The sequence below is a fragment of the Netta rufina genome (genome assembly GCF_964035555.1).
Source record: "Netta rufina genome assembly, chromosome: 2".
Classification (NCBI taxonomy): Eukaryota; Metazoa; Chordata; class Aves; order Anseriformes; family Anatidae; genus Netta; species Netta rufina.
The window spans coordinates 101,037,195-101,058,618 of NC_140124.1; the positions used below are offsets into that span (position 1 = coordinate 101,037,195).

At 35.1% G+C, this 21,424-nt stretch overlaps 1 protein-coding gene across 1 annotated transcript in view; it reads right to left on the bottom strand.

Moving 5' to 3' along the window:
• CCDC102B (coiled-coil domain containing 102B) overlaps positions 1–16,446 on the bottom strand; it is a gene marked incomplete at both ends in the record, with an annotated part of 147,040 nt that extends 130,594 nt beyond the window's left edge. The window contains 3 exons of the mRNA XM_084281223.1: positions 11,541–11,649; positions 14,503–14,723; positions 15,850–16,446. Coding sequence (XP_084137349.1) covers positions 11,541–11,649; positions 14,503–14,723; positions 15,850–16,446 — 927 coding nt within the window. The remainder of the gene's footprint in view (positions 1–11,540; positions 11,650–14,502; positions 14,724–15,849) is intronic.
• Positions 16,447–21,424: the final 4,978 nt, after the last annotated feature.

A 21,424-nucleotide genomic window follows, 5' to 3' on the forward strand; every position in this document is an offset into this window, starting at 1 on the left:
TCTCAGATTACATACATATTTGCAGTCAAAAAGGGAGCAGGCCATATATTTGCATACATTAAAATAAAATATTTGAGTAAGAACCATTCCTGAATTTGGTCATCAATATTGATATTGGATGAATTTTAAGTAGATTAGATGAAATAATCATAGTGAGTACATTTTCCAGGTTGAAGGTGAAAGTACTTTGTTTAGGCTCTTCTTGAGTTTCTTGGCACTTTGTCAGTGATCATGGAAACCCTCTGAGGAACTTGTGGGTACCTGCTATTGCCAGGTAAGGAGCCATTGGAGTAACTGTCCCTTTACTGTCATACTCTCAGACACAGAGCTCCAGAAGGAGGATGCAGTTCTGCAAGTCTCAGGCTGTAGGGAGTCCCTGGGGCTTCTCACTGGGGCATACAGTATCATACACTGCAGGGAGTGCGCAGTTATTGAGAGGCTATGTTTCCATGGGAGTTGTGGGAAGAGTTTACCACACTGCACAGCATCAGAGAGGATGAGAAAGAGATGAACCAGATCTTCTCTGAGACCCTGAAGTTTCAAGGACCCTAGCCTTCAACTGAGGTGGAGGGGCTGGAAGAATCTGTCCCTAAGAAGCTGGAAAACGGAAACTCCCATGATGGTGAAGGCTGGAAGCTAGTGACTTCTCATACTAGAAGGCAGGCTTCTGCCCCATCTGATAACCTGCAGTTTCAAAACAGGTTCACTGCCCTTGCAGTTGATTAGAAGCTGGGAGTATTGTCAAATGGAATATCTCTACTGTCTGAGCCTGAGTCTCTCATTATCCACAGAAGGGAGCTGTAATAGCAGTAGGAGACCCCCTACTGTCGGGGCTGGGGCACCCATTTGCTGAGCTGAATTGTCAGAGGAAGGTTTGCAGCTTGCCTCAGGGATTTAGTGGAGATACTGCCAATTCTCAACTGGCCCTCCAACTATTACACCCTGTTGCCCTTCTATGTACATATCAATGATTCTGACAAGGTCAATACACATATAGTCAAGTGCAACTGCACAGCTCTCAGGGCAATGGCATGGTAGTAGTATCCTCGATCTTGAGAAGGAAGGCCTGAGGAGGACTGGATGGATCCTACATGTAAGTAATTGTGCAGTTGGTTTCAGCAGCAGGATTTTGGATTCTGTGACCACAAGTCCGTTTTTGAGGGTCAATAGATGCTTCAGAGAGACAAGGTTCACCTAACTAAGCTGGCCAACATGATAAGGAGAGCTTTAAAGAGAGGAGGAGATTGAACAAAGAAGTGATGAAATTCCGGGTGGAGCAAGGAAGCCAAGGGTCCAGGATAATAGGAACAGAGGGCACATAGCAATCAACAAAATAAGGCTGAATTAGAATCACTTCAACTGTAAGCATTTAAAGAAGGAATTGTCTGCAGAATAGCCTTATGAGGAAATTTATTGTACTGATTATAAGGAATCAGCACACTTGGATGAGTCTCTGACATGCTTCTGCACTAATACATGTAACATGGGGAAGAAACAGATGGAATTAGAAGCCTATGAACTCATAAGGGCTATGAACTCATTGGGACCAAAGAGGCATGGAAACATTTTAGGAAGACTCACATAACGAGTGCTGTGACTGATGCATACAGACTCTTTAGGAAGGACAGGCCAGGGTGTGCTGCCCTTTGCAGGAGAAAGCAACTGGAATACATGGAACTCTGTCTTGAGATGGGTCAGGAACCAACAGAGAGTTTATGCGTGAAGATTAACAGGCAGACCAATATAGATGCTATTGTAACAGGGATCTGCTATAGAAATTTTGATCAGGATCAGAAAGTAGATAAGGTCTTCTTCAAACAGAAGGAAGAAGCATCACATTCACAGGCCCTGGTCTTCATAGGGAACTTGAATTACAGCAGGGTACAAGCAATCCAGGAGGTTTCTAGAATGTATTGGTGACAGCTTCCTGGCACAGGTTATCAAGAAGCCAAAAAGGAATGGTGTTCTGCTAGATCTCTAACTTACAAAAAAGGAAGACCTGGTTATGCATATGAAATCTGAAGGCAGACATCATTGGTCTGATTATGAGATAGTGGAGTTCTGGATTGTGAGAAGGGGGAAGCAGGGCAAAAACACTAGGTCTCAGGAGACCTATATATATTCTCAGGAGAATATATTTTGGTCTGTTCAGGGATCTACTTGGAAGAATCCCATGGAGCCCAGGATCCAAGAGAAATGGTTGACATTCAATGATCCCCTTCTCCAAGCTCAAGAAAATGTCCATCCCAGGAAAAAGAAAAGCAAACAAAGGCAGCAGGAAGCCTGCAAGGTCTTTCAGGTTTTCCAGATTAACTATCTATGACAGTAGGTTAGAATCGTCTTTTTCCTGAACCTAGCTACTTTTAAAGATTTAAATTGTTCAAAAGTAAAACACTTTTTATTCCATCTTCAGCATGTATACAGATCTGAAGACATGAATTCTCAGAGTAATTCCTGACAGCAGAAGTCAAAGTTGAAGCCTTGGTTCCCATGGGAAGAAAAGAGTACATGTTCAAGACAACACTTACACAGCTGTATGAATACAAAACACTTCCAACACAATTCAGTAATTCTAATATTAGGCATTCTTTAAGTATCCTTTGATACAAAAATTATTTTTTGAATAATGTTAAAAAAAAAAAAAAAAAAATCAGATTCAAGTGCTTCCCATATTTAGAAACAGAGACTGAATATAAACTTCTTTGGATGTATCTTTCTGTAACACCTTTTGTAATGCAACTTTGTCAATTTGTTTTTTTTTACTTGTTTGTTCTGTTTAGCAAACTATCAGTGATTAGACAAGAACAATAAACATGAACTCATATTAAAATGTCATGCATAAAATTCTTATTTGCTATATTATTACATGCAAGTGATATTTGAGATGGGGTTAATATGACTTAATTCTCAAACTACATTTCATTTTTGCTTAAAACAGAACATAATAGTTAAAATAGAACATAATAGAACAGTTCCAACCAAGAATAATCTAAATGAACCAAGAATTAATCTAAATGAGTAATCTAAATGCAGCCATTTAGATGATTTTGAAATGTTCTCTAATCTCAATCAAGAGATTTACATTTCAGCTAATCCCTTGGAGAATATTGCTTGAAAGTCATAAAGGATGCATGTTAACTAAAATTCTCAACACGACAATCCATCAGTCATTTGGAGGATCAGAACTCTGATGTGCTAACATGCACATAGTTGCTTTTGCTACTATGCATAGAGAGGTGGAAGTTTTAATTCAGGGAATACACAAGTGAATATCCAATATTAGAAATCAAGTGATTTAGGAAAAGTATCTGAAAATGATTTCTTTTTTAAAAATAATCACATTTTGTTATGTTTCATTACTGAATGAGGGGAAACTGGAACTCTTGACCAAAAACACCAAAAGGTGTTTTTTTGTTTGCTTGCTTGCTTTAAAAGGAGTAGCATAATTTTCTTGCAGGTGATTGGATTATGACAGAACAAAGGTTAAACAAATTAATAGATTTTAAAAAAAAAAAAACTGTTAAAAAACTAAGTAAATAGCAAGGATTGTTTTAGGTACAGGGATTATAACAATCACTTCTCCTAATTTAATTTTAAATGTCAAAGGGTAGCTGGTTTGGAGCATTCTTAACCAAAAGATCTGAAGCACAACATGAGCTTTGATCCTGATTTTGCCTCAGCTTTATGGGAAAAAAAAAAAAAATCAAAACATTTGTTCAATAATTCCCAAGTGTATTTAAAGGTTCAATATTAGGCATTTTGGTTTACATTTCAAAAGAAGGTATAACAGAATGCTGAGAACATTTTTTAAAAGACATTTGAAATCCAGTGCTTATTTTCGAATCGCCCAGTTTAAGATTTTTTATGATCTGAGGTGGGTTTACTGTTACTATTTCTGAAAGGGGCTGTAGGGAAAAGGGGGCTTTTTTTTTTTCTTTTTTTCTTCTCCAAACATAATCTTCTTCCCAAAGTAAGGATCATAGACTAATGACCCCCTTAGAGAGCTGAGACTAACTAATCCAAATCTTTCCAATCATCAAGATAAGAACAGATATGTCAGTTTATATGCCCATGAGTAGAAATACATATACCTGCTGTATTGTATGCATAAATAAGCTTCTATTCTCTGCAAAAAGGCTGAATGATTAAATCATTAATCATTTCTCTTAACCCTCAGAACAATGTAAATTTACCTATAATTTACCAGAGATAATTTAAAAATTTGGGATTTTTCCAGATAAACAGCATACAAGTTCAATTGTTGTCCAGACTATAATAGCCTACATCACTTTGCTTGTTGTTATCTATCACTGTGTATTCATTACCACTTGTTAATAAATTAATGGATTAGGATAAACCATGGTCCATTCTAATAAGCAAAGGAAGAAGAAAAACATTAATAAAAAATGCAGTGATTTGTCACAAGATGATGAATGTAAGCATGTAGAAAATCACCTGAAAAAAGTAAACAATGCAATGGGTAATCTCTCTCTTTCAAGTTTTATTTGCCGTATAAAAGGTCACTGAAATAACACTTCTCTGTTTTCAACTGATTTCTAAGCTGACCTTCCATCCTGACTTTATACTGCTATATTAAGCCAAATTTATAGATGAATAAGGTGTCACAAGGTAACAGTAAATCAACAGCGGTCAGTATGACTAAAAGCAATCAAAGCAAGTTCAAACTATAATCAGTTTCATGAATTTCCTAGACTGTATTAGTGCAATGTGTTGCAGATCAGAACAGCGACTTAACATAAATTAGCCCTAAGTTATCAGATATCTAACAAGACTGTTAACTGATAGACAGGAAAAGAAAGTACTAAGTAAAATTATTTCCGTTTACAGTACATTTTTCAGTGTACCTGTTAACGAATCATACAAAGAATACATCAAAATTGACAGGAACAGTCAAAGCACTCTACAAAGTTATTTTAAGTCAGGAACTAAAGAAGATCATTTTTCTTACAGACACTGAGGATTGTTGACTATTCAGATTAACTGTTAAGTGATGTTGAGGTGATCTAATTGTAGAACTCTAAAAATATGTATTAAATTATGAGAATACTAAATATTGTGAAACACTAGAAATTGTAGTTGTTACTTTTCTGTAGGCAAAACAATCCACACCAACAACATATTTAATAAAAATGTCTGATTGAACATAACCTTAAATTTTCAGGAAAATGAAGATTGCATCAATGCTTGTCGTGGTTTAACCCGGCTGGCAGCTAAATACCACGCAGCCGTTCGCTCACCCTCCCCCCTCCCTCTCTGGGACGGGGGAGAGAAATGGAAAGTGAAGCCCGTGAGTTGAGATAAAGACAGTTTAATAAGACAGGAAAATAATAATAACAAAATAATAATAACAATAATAACAATAATGTTACAATTGTGATAATAGGAAAGTAATAATAATATGTACAAACAAGTGATGCACAATGCAATTGCTCACCACCCGCTGACCGATGCCCAGCCTAACCCCGAGCAGTCCGGCCCCCTCCCCCCGGCTAGCCACCCCTATATATTGTTTAGCATGACGTCAGATGGTATGGAATACCCCTTTGGCTAGTTTGGGTCACCTGTCCTGGGTCTGTCCCCTCCCAGCTCTTACTGCACCCCCAGCCTGCCTGTTGGCAGGACAGAGCAAAAGGCTGAGATGTCCTTGGCTTGGTATAAGCACTGCTCTGCAACAATTAAAACATCGGGGTGTTATCAGCACTCTTCTCAGCCTAAGCCAAAACACAGCATTCCACCAGCTACTAGGAAGAAAATTAATTCTGTTCTAACTAAAACCAGGACAATGCTGCATGATGAATACTAGAGTATTATACTGACATTCCTTACAGTGCAAGTAATTTGCAGGTATTATACACCAGAATCCAAAAGTTGTCACATTTTGGTGGGGTGAGCTTTCTGTCCTTAAACAACAGCATTTACTGAAAAGGACAGATTAAAGCAGTTTAAAGTTTACTTTCTCTTTGGAACCAAAAGATTAAGAGGTTTCAAGGAGCGCTGTTTTTAAAACTTTGTTTTTAAGGAATTTTAAACTGTTGTGGTGTCTAGACTTAAGACTAATGTGGCATAGAATATTGCCTCCACATGGCTCTCCTTTCAGAGTATGAACCTAAAATGTCCAACTTTAGTCACTTGGATCTATATAAGCAAGTACATGAAACAATTTCTATAACTCAATGGTCTGCTGGAAAGTGCCTGTAGAAACAGGTCTACTGTTTTCAATACAGTTTATACGACAGTTCCTTTCCATTTTATCTGTGTCATACCTACAATAATACATTATTTCGGAATTATGAAGGGTAAAATATGAAGGGAAATACCCTTCATCTAAGGCTATTTCATACTGATGTTCCAATAGGCTTTAGGTACTGATTAGTGTAATTTTTGTCTCATATCCCACAAACTGAACTATAAATTTCCCTCATTAATTACCAACACACTAGACAGTCTAGAGTAAGAGTATTTTATGTACATCAGCTAGAAGATAATATTTTTAAACAACACAGAATTCACTTCCTATAGAGGCATTTGTAAGTATACAGTGCACACCAGTGGAACATAGCAGTATATGCATGCTTTCCACTATTCACAGTATAATGCAAAATTGCTTTGTAAATATCCCGTCTCATTTAACTTTTAAACCACCTGAAAAGGATGTCCTTCAGAAATGATAAAGGCAGCTATAAAATGCTGAGGAACACTAATAATGTGTGTACACAAGAATGTTTTATTGTTCATGTTATAAGATAAAATAAGAATTCTAAAAGCTAAAAGTTTAACAGTCTTGCAAACCATAATTCAGTGTTTACAAACATCTGGACAGCACACCAAGGATTTACACTGTTTTACAAGGAGCGCAAAGATCAAACTTAGTTACAATTTTTGTGTCTTTCAGATCATAAGGTTAGTTAATTGACATATAAGCTAACTTGTATGTAATAGAACTGGATAGCTCATTTCCAGGGCTGACTATGGACATTCAGTCAGCAACATCATTGACTGCAAAATTTGTATGTTGTCCAAAGAACTTAAAGATTCTTAAAGAATTAAAAAAAAAAAAAAAAAGTTTTTAAATAAATATTAATTTAAAAACAAATATATCTAAGGTCAATGGTTTCACAGACTTGATCTTTGCTTTTCTGAGGATTTTAATGCAAACAAAATAATGTATGTATAAAGTTACACTGAGCAAATGCTTCCTTCTTTTAGGAAAAAGAAAGTTTTTTGCAGTTCTAAATATGTTAATTGAGACATATGTGAAAACTAAGGTAAATAAAATATTAAATAATTTACCATCCCATAAAGCTGTAAACTTTCCTAGAAGTAGAACTGAAGCCTCTTAACTAGACAGTACATAAAAACCATTTTCAGTAGCTAAGAAATATTAACACATAAATCTTTAAAATATGATCACATGGGCTGTGTATAGTTTAAAAAGCACATAAATGATTCTCTTCAAAAGCCCAAAATGTATCTAATCATCTCTGAGACTGACAGCATTGTTACGCCACAAGTTCGCAATAATTTGCAAGATAGCCAGGTAGCTCAATGCATTTTTCCTGCAATAAACAGAAATTGTAATGAAGAGGCACTCCACTCTTTTCTCTCCAAGAAAATATTTGGTGTACATAAATGTTAATTCACTAGTTCTCTAAAGAAATCTGAGACAATTTTCTCTAGCTAGCCGGCCACACAGGATAACTTTTAAGCCCCCTTTGTAGCAAGGAAGTAATCTCAAGAAGTGTAGTGAATTAGAAATTGGTTTGAAACTGTTATAAAGAAAGAATACTTGAAATTAAAGAAAGGCAGAGAAAGCTGAAAGAATGAGGACCTCTGTGTGTCTGTATAGAAGCAGACAAAATGGTGTGCTGCAAAAAGCACACACTAGACTGTAAATGAAGAAACTGTGCTGCCAAATATCAACCAAGATTTGAATAAACTTCTCAGTGTAAATCTTAACTTCTTATTTTACTATTTAGTGGGAGAGTAGAATTTTTACAACAGAAAAAGAAACAAGCAATTTCAACACTAAATGCAATTTCATGTCAATCCATAAAAATTATCTAATTTATGAAGCCAGTTAGGCCAAGTTCAATGCTACAATCACACATAAAGCTATAGATAATGCTTGTAGTTACTGTAAAAATAAATTGCCACTTTACTACCCTTTTTAGCAACCTCAAGAAATTGAGAACTGATTTACAGTTTCCAAGTGAGGCAAAATTGATCTATTAAAAAAAAAAAATGAAGAAGATGATGATTACCAAGACCATTGTGGTTTTCCATATTTAGTTTGTTTTGTTTTCAGATGAGTGGATCTTTCAACAGAATACAATTAGTTATTTGGAGTACTAATATTCTTGGCTGCTATGAAGCTTATAACATTGCACAAAATCTCATAGTTTTCTAAAAAGCTAGCTGAGTTATTGTTAAAAATGGTTTAATTTGCAGTGGCACTGACACTGAAAATCTAAACATTCTTTTCCACATTCCCAGTGGAGCTGTCAGGTGATCTACCAAAGGACATAACAGAATAAGTTATTCATGACTCTGAGGCCAAAAACTCTTGGTCAAGGACATGAAAATAATCCCAAAGCAATGATTAATGTTATAAATTTATAAATTAATTTGTGATTTAATATTGCATGTGTGTATATGAATCAGATTCCACGTTTATCTGCACTTTCCTTTACTTCCCTTCCAAATTACTCATTGTCAAGAACCTTGGATGGCTCTTCAATATCCACTTCTCATACAAATATCAATTCATATACAAATCTTGTTTGTTGGGGATGTGTATATTTCAATAAAGGAAGGATTTTCACTTAAAATACAACAAGAACAAATATAATTTCATTGACATTTGTCACATTAATCCAGGCCAATGCTCTCCTGAAATTTAAAAACACGTATGTCTTGTAAATCTCAGAAGACAAATAGAATGCTCAAAATAACACCTGTTAGCAATTAAAGCAAGTCAGCATGTTCCCCAGATAAAAATCAGAAACATGCATGTATGTTTGTACATGCATATAAATAAAAACTGGAAGCTATCAATTTCCAAATTTTTCTCAGCAAGCTTTTACTCCTTGTTGTTCCATTCCCGCTGACAGTGCCATAAAACGTGAAGACCACCATTCTTAAATAAGACTATTAATTAAATCTGGATTTACTTCTGTTGTGCAGAAGTATGACAAGCTAAAATCATACTTAATGAGCAAACAGAAAATAAAGAACTAAAATCTGATGGAACTCAAATATGACAGATGTTATTTTGTTGCTATGGATGCTCATCTACGAAAGAGCTTTCATTTACATATGCACCACCTCGTAATTAGGACTTGGAATTTAATAAGCTGCTCGTGATCTTTCCCAGAATGTGAAAATAAAGTTAACTGATTTGCCTAGATTATTCTAAATCTGATATGTTAAATTTATAAGAAAATGTCAGTTCTATGCTGAAAATTGATTATATAGATGTATGTACCCTGTTACATATATTTGGTTATATAGATGTATGTACCCTGAGCTTCCCACCCTTGACCACCACTTGTTCACTTAACTATGGTTTGTGATCTCCTTCCCACACCATTCTTTGTTCAAAACTCTCCTCATCATGCTAACCAGCTTGTTGAATAGCAGAGACAATACCTTGGCCCCACAGATGTCAAGCCCGGAGCCATATACTCATTCTCAATATAACATCCACAGTGCTGCTGGTGCCAATGTGGATGAGCAGCCAGGAATACTAGTCTAAGGACTGGACAAACCTTGGAAATCTCTCCACATGTCCTGGATCAAAGTCCACAGCAAGCAACATAACCCTCAAAATGTCAAGTGTGAGACACAGAGTTTCTGTCTCCACAGGAGGGACTCTCCCACTACTGCCAATTGCTGTTTCCTCCTCATATTAATGCATAGTTCAGGTTAAAGTTGGCTCTGCACCTGGGAAGGGAGATTCTTTTGCAACAATAGAGACAGAGAATGGAAAGACTGGGGAGTAGCTTCTCTGGAAATGTCCTTGGGTGTCCTGGTGGGCAGCAAACTTGATGTAAGCTAGCCATGTTCCCTGACAGCAAAGATGGATAAAAGCACCTTACGTGGTATTAGTAACAATTGTACTGGGTCTGTCTGGGATGGAGCTAACTTTCTCTGCAGCAGACCATACAGAGCTGTGCTCTGCACTTGTAGCTAGAAGAGTATCACACCAGTGTTTTGTCTACTGCTGAGCAATGTTGGCACCATATCAGGACTCCCTGTAACATCCCCAAAGCTGGCTGGCTTGGGGTGGGCAAGAGGTGAGAAAGGAACATCACCAGGGCAGCTGACCTAAACCAACCAAAGGGAAATTCCGTAACATATGATGCCACATTCAGCAATAAAAGGTGGAAAAAGGAAGACAAGGGGAGGGGTGGGCTCTCGTGAAAAAGTCTTTCCTCCCAAACAATGGCTACGTGCATTGAGGCCCTGCTTCAAGAACGTTGTCAAGCATCACTTGCTGGTGCAATTTCTTTCCTCTGCACTTCCACATGACCTTTGCTTTTTAGTTGTTATTGTTTGTTTGTTTGTTTGTTTCCCCTTTTCCATTTTCCCTTTAGTTAAATTATTTAATAAATAATAATTTTCCCTTAATTATTTTTCATTTAATTAAATCATGTTTATTTCAACCCATGAGTTGTTTCTTTCCTTTTCTTCTTCCCCTCCTCTTCTGAGTAGAGTGAGTGAGAGAGTAGTTGTGGTGGAACTCAGCCACCTAGCAAGGTAAAATCACCACAGTAACACAGGCTAGCTGAGTGCTCTCAGCACTTGTTAGACCACATGCAGAATACCGCAACCAGTTTGGGGTTCCTTGCACAGGAAAATGTGGATGAACTGAAGCATGCTCAGAAGGAGACCACACAGACAGTTACATACTGGAGCACTTGCCCTGTGATGAGAGGCCAAGGGAGCACAGTTTGTTCAGCCTGGAGAAAAGAGGACTTCGGTGTGCCTCTCCTCTCTTTGATAATACCGTTACTTACAGAGGGATTATCAAAGACATGAAGCCAGGTCAATTTGCATAGTGGTGCAAATTGGGAGAACACACAACAAGCATACATGTATACTGGAACATGAGATGTTCTGATAATACCATCAGAAGCCAGAACCTTCTTCACCATAAGAAAAGTCTACCAGTGGGACAGGCTGCCCAGAAAGGCTGTGCAGCCTCCAATCTTTGGAGACTTTCAAGACTTTACTGAACATAATCCCGAGCAGCCATCTCTGAGCATCTCAGAGATGATCCAACTCTGGATCAGAGACCTCCGTAGGATCCTTCCAGCTTGAATTATTCTATGATCAATGGATGGTGAATACAGTTTTTTGTTGTTGTTGTTGTTGTTTTTAAATAAATAAAAAAAATAAATAGTTGTTTATCATTTTCATAAACCCTAAAAATCATTTTGTTCTTAGTTACACATAGAAAATCTGAAGTCTCTGTTTTGTTTCTTATTCCACATAACAACAATGTATTGCTAGCATACCTGGTTCAGACTTTCTAGCTTAGATTGTCTTAGTTCTTCATATTTCCGTTTCCAAAGAGATAATACATTTGCTGTCCTTTCCACTTCTTTTTCCAGAAATATGTTCATTCTGAAAGTGTTTTAAAAATCAGTATTACATTTTTTTGAAGACAACAAAAGACAAATTGTATTTAATTTCTTTATATAAGTTCAGCTGTATTTTGCTGCCTTTTCCAACTGTATATTTGTGGGGTTTATTTTCTGTTTGCTTATTTATTTGTTTGTTTTTAATTACATACCTGCCTACTATCACCATATAATTATTCTAAGAGATTTACCAAAAATAATAGCAGAGAAGAATAAAGAAATCCAGTCATATAAAATTCAAATTTTAAATTAAATGCAACTTTGGGCTCAACTGAAGAAAATTGGGAAATAGACTTCAAATAGTGATCTAGATTGCATAACATATGGTTAGATAGCAAAAATCCTCAGAGAAAAGATACTGTACCACTTTTTTTGGCTACAGGTAAAAGATTATTTTAAGTATGCACATATGTGAAAATATATACAGTATGCACAGAGTAATGAACAGAAATCCACAGGATCTACTTTAGATGTAAAAAGAAATAGAAAAGTAAAAAAAAAAAAAAAAAAAAAGTTAAAATGTGTTACTTAGCTGTTTAAAAAATTTGGAAATTCAGATTGTTTAGCTCAGAGGGACTCATCTTCATTACAGTGAAAATTTTAAGGATTTGCCTTTGGAGTGTTATTTGAGCATGCTTATTCTTACATTCAGGAAAATATTTAAGATACGTAATTCACAAAGAATGAATGATGATGGTTCCTTGGAGAAAGGTATTGCAGTACTGAAACACTGAAGTTTGATTTTGATTTTTACCTGTCTTCAAAACACCTACATTATTTTCAACCATTCAGTAGATAATGTAAGAAATACGAAGCAGCACAAGCGCTATAGGTGTTCTTGTCCTTGAGACCAGTTAAAAACTCATTTCTGTGTCCACAGTAAAGACTATTAGCCAAGTTCCAAAGATAAGAATGAACTTCTCATAATTTATACATTTTAAACCTATTTGTAATTTATATCTATTTATAATTTATGCTTTCATAATTTAATTTAATATTTGTGTAGCATGTGTACATCATTTTGCAATAGTATAGCAAAATAGAATTTGGACCACAACTAAAAATGAAAGAAAAAATAATTCTTAATTACAAATAAAATCTTTTAAATTATATTTCTAATAATTTTTAATGAAATACTGTCACAGTTTATAATCCCTGAATATTCAATTGGCTATAAACAGCAATGCAGGAATAAAATATGGAAGTCAGGACTCTGAAGAAATCTAAAATATGAAAAACAGTAAAGCCATAGAAGCACTATTATGTTGGGAGATGAAAATTTTACATTATATACATAATACAAAACTAGAGGGATGCAGGGTGATGAGAAAAGAGAAAGATATTGAAATAGTGAAAAAAGAAAATTTGACTAGCAATAAAATAAATGTATGTCACAGGAATTATTTACAGGAATTAAACCATAGTATATTTGATGAGATATGTCTCTAGGGTATGTCTACGCAGCACACTGCAGGCCTGTGCAGAAGTATGAGAGTTAACGCTGAGTAATCTGGCTCAGGGCCTGGAAGCAATGTTAGCTATGCCAACGAAGCAATTCACTTGAATGAGCTATCTTCTTGTTGCCTCTGCAACTTCATATTCTTGAAGCAGAACCATCTAAATTGCTTATGGAGAGGTTAGTAAGGTAAGTAGAGGCATGTCCAAACAGTAGCTCTGCATGACTCCATGAGCTGGTTTGAGTTTGGAGAGAATGTAGCCGCAATTCTGGAGCACTGTGGGGAAAAAAAATTCTGAATGGTCCTGTGCAGAATGAGCAAGATCATACTGGCTGCCAAGATAACCTTTGGCCTAGTGGTTTCAAGCTGTCTATAAACCAAGCTTGCTTTTGATGCAGCGCAGCAGTGTCCTTGGCTTACTTTTATTGAGAAAACTGATAAATAGTGAGGAAGATGTGAGAAAATATTTAAGCTAGAGCTATGCAAGATAAGTAACAATGCAAAGAGGGGTAAGAACACTTAGACAGTGATTAGTAGCAGCTGCAGGATCCGGGAAGTATGAAAATGAAGTATAAATCTTAGAGAAAATCTGGGAATCTGAAGATGGCAACTCATCAAAATCATCCCATTCCCGTGAGAAGTGGAGACTAATTCTTTGTGAGCTGGCAGATGATAGCTTGCCCAACAAAGACTCATAGGGCGTCTCAGAGACTGTTGACTATGTTAATAATGTTCCTAGTAACATTATTCTTAGGTACATATTGTGTGCATAGCCAAAAATAATTACTTCATACTTTCAAGTTGCATATATTCTGCTTACAGAACCTCTTTGTAAGCAGGAAACACTGCCCAAGGTGACCTAGGGAGGAAGTTGTTACACCAGTGTCCACTATTACGTAAAAATCACTGCTATGTAAGCAGGTACTGCCTGAGGTAGGTGGACTTTGAAATCAAAGTCTATGAAAAGTTCCTCTTAAGCACAAGGCACTCCGATAACTGAGTACAACAAACATTAGATATTATTTCATTGGTACCACACTACTGGTAAGTATGATTTTGTGAGTAACTGTATATTCTTAACGCTTCTACATGGAGTGCGTCTTATGCAAATGACAAATAAGAAAAAGAAAACAAGAAAAACATACATAGTACTGTGAAATGTTTTCAAAACAGGGAAATATAGATTTTCAAAACCACTAACTAATACTTTTTTTTTTTTCTGAATTACTTAAGGCAATTAATAAAGCATAGAAATATCTAGGATAACATAATACGAGCTGCAAATGCAAAACATCACCATATCTACTTTAGAAAATGTCTTTAAAAACTTATTTTTAAATAAAGATTTCCCCAAGGAAGGAGAACCCCCAAGCACTTACTCTCTTTCCTTCTGTAAGATTTTCTGTAACTCAGCCAAATGCAAATGCAAGACAGAAACATGTATTAAACCATTCTCTGATGTCTGGGCTATATTGTCCAGACTTTTTTTTGGTTCCTCCAAATAAATACTGGCAATTCCACAAGGAAAGGAATCAGAATGCTTTAGAGTTGTTTTTTTATTTTGATTGCTTCTTAAAGAGTCTTTGATTATCTCCACATCCTAAGAAAAAAGAAAAACATGACATTTCAGAAAAACGTAAATGAGAAGTCTAAACATAACTTCTGCAAGGCCTACCAAGGCTCTTCCAAACACTTAAACCATGTAGGGGGGGAAAGGGAATAAGTAACATCTTGTATACTTGCATAGGATACAATTAGAATGTTCTCTAATGCAAAAAAAGTCATTCTGGTTGGAGTAATCACTGTCGTTTTGTGACATTTCACACTCTGTGAATGTGCAAGATGTTCCGTATGCAAGATATTTCTAATGTATCACTCCTAAACAAATAGGTTCCAGTTATCACTAGTTGGCTGTAACTATGGTGAAGACAGAAACCTAGAACTATTAAAACCAGAAACAGAATTTGTACATACAGATAATATATTGAGAAATTCCAGATAAGAACTCTTAGACTTCTAATAAAAATCATATTGAAGCAAGTGATGGACTTTAACAAGTTTTGTATAAGGACTAGTTACTTGCATAACATACCAATCTGTGTCCAATCCAGAAAGCAAAAGCACTATAATACCTGTTTAGAGGGTACATATTTTGCATGTAAACTGCAAGCAAAATTAAAAACAGGTAGAAAAATGACTAAAAAACAAAATACATTTGCATTAGGAAGACTGAACAGTTTTCTTCAGAAATATGCTTAAATTTTATAACCTCTAACCAATTGTGCTTAAAAGCTAATCACATTTTAGCATGGTACCAACAGTACTGTTTCATACCAGTCTGTTCTTTTGAGATTTTAATTACTCTCCTTACCAAATAAAAATCTTGCTACCTTGAAGAGGAATTTGATTCACCTCTTCCCTCATTTCAGAAATTCCAAGAAAGGAGAACTATTTATTTATTTTTTTTTGGACATAACAGTACACAAAATGTGAAGAATTTAGAGGTAACCTGATACCTTATAACATGAAAGATAGAACAAGAGATTATTGGAGGCAACAGTTTGCCTCTTTTATGTTTAGCCACAGCTGAGAAGTATGAATAGTCTTCCATGTTTCTCATGACCAAATCACATGGTATTTTGGTGAAAATCCTTGAAAAATTCAATTCCTACACACATCCATAATTTCCTTCTTCTTAATGAGCTACAAAAATCCCCATTCTTTACCTTCTTTGCCACAGGAATGTTGTTGGTTTTGCTCAATTCTTTCACAGGTTCTTGTTCAGGAAATGTTAACTGGTTTAGGTCTTGTTTTATATGATATATTTCTGAGCAACTGCATTCTGTTTTCCAAGTAGTTACATTTTCTAAATTTTCCTTCTCACTTACTAAATCTTGATTTAACTTTTTAAGCATACTCATTTCTTTTACAACGTTGTCTAATTTTATTCTCAATTGCCTTGCTTCTTCTCGGGCTTTATTTCTTTCTGCTCTAACTTTGCTCCATTTCTCCCTCCAGTTAGCAGTACAATCTGACCACCAGCGCATGGTCTTCTCCATTTGTGCAGCTCTGGCTTTGACTTCTTCCAGTTCCCGAATTTTTACTGCTTCAAAGATTTCCAAATCGCTGCTGTAATTCATATGCATACATGTATAATTAGATGAATATGGATAGAAATGTTGAGATGGAAGATTTGAATTACACATATTGCCATCTGGTTGGCGAACTTCAGCTGATTTATAAGGCTGTCTTGGTTGGGTCCTAAAAACCTGCATCTCTTCCATTATTTTCTGAAAAGAGCCTATGTTCATGTTTTGATTCATAATATAATTTCACTCCTAAAAAAGACAAAGATAATATTTTAGCTTTGCTCAGTTAAATTATGTTTTATGAATAACCTCAAACAGTATTTTGTTTTACTGTTACACTGTTTACTGTATAATGATATAATCTTATTAATAATACTGTTAGGCATTTAGCAGTATATTTCATTAAGAAATAGCTATGAAAATATATTTTATGTAACATTTTTGAGTACAGCATAAATAGACATACTTATTACTTGTTAGGAATTCCTAGAAATAACTAGGAATTGTTACCAAAGGAAATGTCATTTGATATGCTTTCAAAAATTTCTGAGACTAAAAAAAATTATGCAAATACCTTCTTCCTTCAAGATAAGATTAAATTGAATCAATATATGTTTTAAATGTCTAGTAAGATGAAAGGATTTAGCTATATCTACAGTCACAGATTCCTTTGCCTTCTTTCTTAGACTATGGAACTTCATACTAAGCAAAACTTACCTAGTAATTTATCTACATAAGAAAAAAACAAAAAAAAACCAAACAAACAAACAAAAAAACCCACCAATTTACATTTGGATACTCCTTGTTTCACAAGAAAAAGAAAATCAAGAATCTTTATGGTGTGCTTTATTTTGCTATCTACATTCCAGAAACTGTCCAGAAAGTGTATTCATTTATTATTCTTGAAAGAATATCAATATCCTATCAGTAAATCTTGCTGCTCTCTTTCATTATTTATCCACTATTACTATTATTGATTTCCAGAGGAAAATCAACACCTCAGAAATTGCTTTCCTATCCCATTGCTAAAACAATGATGATATGGAAAAGTTGTAGTCACTTTTTTTTTTTTCTCCTCTTGGTTAAAACAAAACAAAACAACACAAAACAAAACATCTTGCTATACCAATAGAAGACTAAATTGTTTAAAAAAAAAATCTTATATTCCATTATATTATATATTATATATTATATTGTAATATATATTATATTATATATTATATATAATATTATATATAATGATATTATCTATTATATTGTTTAATATAAATAATGTTTATATGCTACAGTGATTAGCATTAACACCTGTATTTGAAATGTAGAAAATAAATGCAGTAAACAAATCATTGAAGAGTGGATAGTTTTGACATTATGGTTCTTTCATGTTTCATTTCAGTTTCTGAATTTTCTGGTTCCATTTTCTCAGCTGTTATCAACTTTTCAGTACTTTCCAGGACATTTACTTGCCACTCATTAGAAGGTTCTGGAGAATTGTGGTAGATGACTGTAGAAAAGGAAAAACGTGGACAAATATACTCCAACTCCCTTTATTGTCACTCTCTGGTTAGCACCAGCAACCCACACAACAACACTACACAGCTGCATAACAGCCATTGCCAAAGCTTAATCAAGGTAGTCTTTTCCTTGTTTCCTGATCTCTTTCCAGAACTGTCATCTGAATAAACCCTACCCAAAACACAAAGATATCCCCACACTTGATTTTGAAAGAGGCCCAGTAGAGCCAAAATAATTAAATGTTAAAATCTTACTGTAGTTTGTTACTTTAATTTTTGTTTTGTGGTAATGCATTTTTTTTCCTAAAGTGTTGGAAAAAAGGTAGGAAAAAAAGGTAGGAAGGAAGGGAGGGAGGAAGAGAGAAAGGAAGGGAGGGAGGGAGGGAAGGAGGAAGGAAGAACAAAAAAGAAAACAAGAAAGCAGGAAAGCAAGAAAGCAAGAAAGAAAGGAAGGAAGAAAAGAGAGAGAGAGAAAGAGAGAAAAATTTATTTAAAATGAAGGTCATTTTTTATTTTTTAGTAGTGAAAAAACTCACATTTTTTGATTCTGTCCAAGAACAATAGTATTTGCGGAGACATTCACTACTATGTTGATAATCAGTATTTTTGTTTTGTTTTGTTTTTGTTTTAAAGGATATTGCTAGCGGCTTTATATATTCACTGGAAGAAGGAACAACTTGTAAAGTGTACAGTTTACAAATATTTACATATTTGAAAAGTTGGAGAATAAACAACAACAAAAAAAAAAAAAAGAGAGAGAGGATGGAAATCTTTTAAATCATTTGCTTTGGCTGAAACTTCAGAAGTCCTGAGAAGAGAACTAGACCTTTAAGAATCAGAACAGCCTGTTGCTGTGGTTTCATTATTGGTTTAAGGCAATCTAACTGCAAACTGCTGCCATACCATTGGCCTCATCCACTGACCATGAATTCTTGGCCATCCTCCACTGTGTTGGCTGAAATCAGATCAGGTTCATCAGATCAGACTTACCAGTCCAAGTTGAAGCTGCTACTTTTTGAAGTTGACTTGTAGCTTAACTACCACAGCTGAGTAGCTCCAAGACTTCAAAGAGTTTTGTGAAACATCGAAATGTGCTAGCACATTTCATCCTGGATAGCTGATCCTAACTTTGTACCTAAATGTCCAATAAATTAAGAGTCAAAATAAATGACTCTTCCTTCAGAAAATATTAGTGGTGACTTAGTCTGAGATGGTAAGGAATACTAGATATTCATATTTGTCTTAACTTCCCTGTGTGTTTTTCAGAAAACCTAACAAAAACTGATTTTTAGAAATCCTCTGTAAGACTGTAGGAGGTAGAACAGTGTCTTAGCTTTTTATTTATTTATTTATTATTAAAAGAAATATATGTCAACATAATTCATTTCAGTGGCTGGCTGATGTCAGATAAAAACACAGATATTTTGAGTACTGTGTTCAGCTCTGGGGCCCACAGCACAAGAAGGACATAGACCTATTAGCATGAGTACAGAGGAGGGCCATAAGAACGATCAAAGAACTGGAACAACTCTCCTATAAAGACAGGCTGAGAAGGTTGAGATTGTTCAGCTTGGAGTACAGAAGGCTACTGAGAGACATTATAGTGGCCTTCCACCTAAAGGGGGCCTACGGGAAAGCTCGGGAGGGACTGTGTCAGGTAGTGCAGTGGGTATACAAAGGGTAATGGCTTTAAACAAACAAACAAAAAAATAGATTAGATATTAGGAAGAAATTCCTTTCTGTGCAGGTGGTGAGGCATTGAAACACGTTGCCCAGAGAAGCTCTGGATGACCCATCTTTGGAAGTGTTCAAGGCCAAGTTGGATGCGGCTCCTGGTCTAGAGCTACAGATTATACAGGTCTACAGATAATAATCTACAGATTATATAGGTCAATAGCACAAACAATACAAAAAATGAAATTAGAATCCACACTGAATACAGCTTTCAGCATGGCTAATTTCTAGGGGAGAAATAAATAAAAGACAGAAAAATATTTAGCCCTGTTACCCCATTATAAACAAGATAAATGTACATATATTGTTGACTTTATAAAGATGTTGTGCTTATACTGGTTAAAAACGACTGTTTAATTGATATCTGACCATGCTATCTGACCAGCTCTTACACTGCTGCAGTAGACAGAAGATCAGTGATTAGGACAGAAAACCTTGACTTTGGTCTCCATTTTGACAGAGGGAAGTCAGCAAATCATTAATAGTTGCATATATTTTCCCATTTGTAAAATGAGGATAATTTACTACTTGAAACAAACATTGAGAAGCTTTGCCCATTTTTACATTACATATTGTTATTGCTAGATGTCCATATGTTTTTCCTTTTCAAGTAGAATGACAGCACTGAAGGACCTACACCAAAATTCTGGAACCTGTGGAAATATTCTAGTTGAAATATGACTGAAATATTTTGATGTTTCACTATATAGAAACATATAAACTTTCTTTGGTCAGGTAGCCTGTTTTCACCCTCTTATATGTACTAAATAATGATAATAATAATAATAGTAATAATAATAATAATAATAATAATAAATTAGTAGCTTTCATTGCTTGGGGTCAGATTGCCTTGTTCTGTCTCATTTGTACACAATACAGACAATCAAATATTATCACTGAAGCACAGAGGAAGACATAAAGCCAAATTCTCAAAAATAAAAGAACAAAAAGTAACTAGAGGCCATGATTCACTAAAGACTTTTCAGATCTCATTTCATCTATTGGATTTCTCTCATGTAATTTAACTTACAAATTTTATCACTTAATAAAAACAAAACAGGTGTACAGAAGTGCAACACTTATTTGAAGACTTTTAGATATATTTTTGGTTTAGATATATTTTTGGATTAATGAGCAAGGTGCAGTGCCCTATAATTTAACACTACATTTAACACAGTAGAGAACAAGAGTATTTAGAATGTGGGAAGGGCAGTTCATGACTCAGTGTAATTTTATTAATTGTAATCAGGAAAAATGAATCTCACTACCATATTTACTTTGTTAAATTTCCATTATATTTTATACTGAAGCATCCATAGGTCTTCTGGATGCATGCCTGCTCTCAAAGTAAAAGGGTGTTTTTCCATTGACCTTAATGGAAGTAGGATTTTCTGCTTTGCATAATTGCTGTACTTCCATAACCAGTATTAGTCAGCTCCCGAAAAGTCAGCCCCTCCATTCTCACACATTCTCAGTCTTACACTTTCTTTTGACTAGTTATTTTTTCCTGTTAATGAAGTAATCAGATCAAACAGATGCAACATTTCCATCTAGTAATTTGTCAGCTTTATCAGTGCCCTCACATATTTTCACAAGAGGCTGCATGAAACAGCGTTTCCACAAAACACATGGTAGAGGTGGAAGGAAAGTAGGACTGTCCCTTTTGACAGCATCATAGAATTGCATTCAATCTATATAGATCACAGAATTATAGAAGCAATATCAATAAAAGATAAGCAAGAAATTGTGATGCAACTGACAAAAAACCAAAAACACTATATAAGCTATACCATATTACATTTAAAACACAGTGCTTGGTTTTTATTTTGGAAAACAAAACAAAACAAAACAAACAAGCAAACAAAAAAAACATAAGCTAAAGTGAGCGTTTAGCTGTCAGCTTCCTTTTGTGGGAAAACACTAATGTGTATTGCACAGATCCATTGAGGTAACTCTAACTAGGA